Source organism: Entamoeba histolytica, genomic scaffold (assembly GCF_000208925.1).
Source record: "Entamoeba histolytica HM-1:IMSS scf_1104750517249 genomic scaffold, whole genome shotgun sequence".
Classification (NCBI taxonomy): Eukaryota; Evosea; order Mastigamoebida; family Endamoebidae; genus Entamoeba; species Entamoeba histolytica.
In genome coordinates this window covers 1,867-3,149 of record NW_001915593.1, presented here as the reverse complement: position 1 = coordinate 3,149, position 1,283 = coordinate 1,867, and the positions used below count along the sequence as shown (strand labels likewise).

The following is a 1,283-nucleotide window of genomic DNA, read 5'->3' as shown; positions in this document are numbered from 1 at the left end:
TGATGGATGTTTATCATTAACATCAGTTACTATACCATCATCAATACATTCATTAGGAGACAATTGTTTTAGAGGAGTTCAACATTAAAGTCAATTAATATTCCAAAGACAGTTAGTAAACTAGGAAATGGGTGTTTTGAGAGATGTACGTCATTAAGTTTAATTAATATACCAAGAGGAATAAAAGAAATAGGAGGTGGATGTTTTTATGAATGTTTGTCATTAACCAGTATGAATATACCGACAACAATTAGTAAAATAGGAGGGACATGTTTTAATGGATGTAAATTATTGAAGAACATCAATATAAAAAATATTCAATTTATTAGTGGAAATAGAATATTTTTAAATGAACCAATTTTATTGAGCATTAGAACACCAGAAAATATAAAAGAGATTAACAGAAATGAAATTAAACAAAGAGATATTAATGAATTTATAATACCAACAACAATCACTAAATTAACAGATGAATGTTTTAGTGGATGTACTTCATTACGCTCATTTAACATTCCTACAACAGTAAATGAATTAGGAAGTTATTGTTTTTGTGGATGTTCATCATTAACATCAATTATTATTCCATCAACAGTTAGTATAATTGGAGATGAATGTTTTGATGGATGTTCATCATTAACATCAGTTACTAAAACACTAAAAGAATCGAATGAAGAAAATACAAAATGTGTTTTAGTGTAACAGATAATTGAATCAACTACCATTTTTATTTTTCAATATATTCTTCTTTTAACTCTTCTATTTTATTATGAATGTTGGTTATTTATTCATGTTTAATTATTACCATTTCGACTTTAATACCTCTCTTATTTCTATAAAGTAAATTTCATTTAAGAAAGTTATTCTACGAGTTGAATTTATTATAGTAATGATTGAATTGTTTAGTTTCTCATTAAGTAATGTTATTAAATGAACAATGTAATTGATGTTGTTATTATTTGTTGTTTCATATAATAATTTTAACATCAAGAAACTATTAAATGATTTGAGTTGAACATTACCACAAAGTACATTCTTCATTATTTAGTTAAAATTCTCTTGAATAAAACTAGTAATTTAATACACATTCAACATACCCAAATAAATATTTCATTACAAATTGAATTATCTTCAATCACTTTGAATTTACATTAATAACGTTATAGAGATATATAAAAATAACAAAAGAGTATTAGAAGTAACTAAAAATTATGTAATGATAAAAAGAAACACACAATCAACTAATATTAATCATAAATGTGTATTAGATAAAAATTCAAAGAATA

At 23.8% G+C, this 1,283-nt stretch overlaps 1 protein-coding gene across 1 annotated transcript; it reads left to right on the top strand.

The window, feature by feature from the left end:
* Positions 1-231: 231 nt before the first annotated feature.
* On the top strand, positions 232-699 carry EHI_064920 (uncharacterized protein; the record flags this gene model as incomplete). The annotated part of the gene is made up of 1 exon (XM_001914427.1): positions 232-699. One exon carries the CDS (start codon positions 232-234, stop codon positions 697-699), a length of 468 nt encoding a protein of 155 aa, XP_001914462.1.
* Positions 700-1,283: the final 584 nt, after the last annotated feature.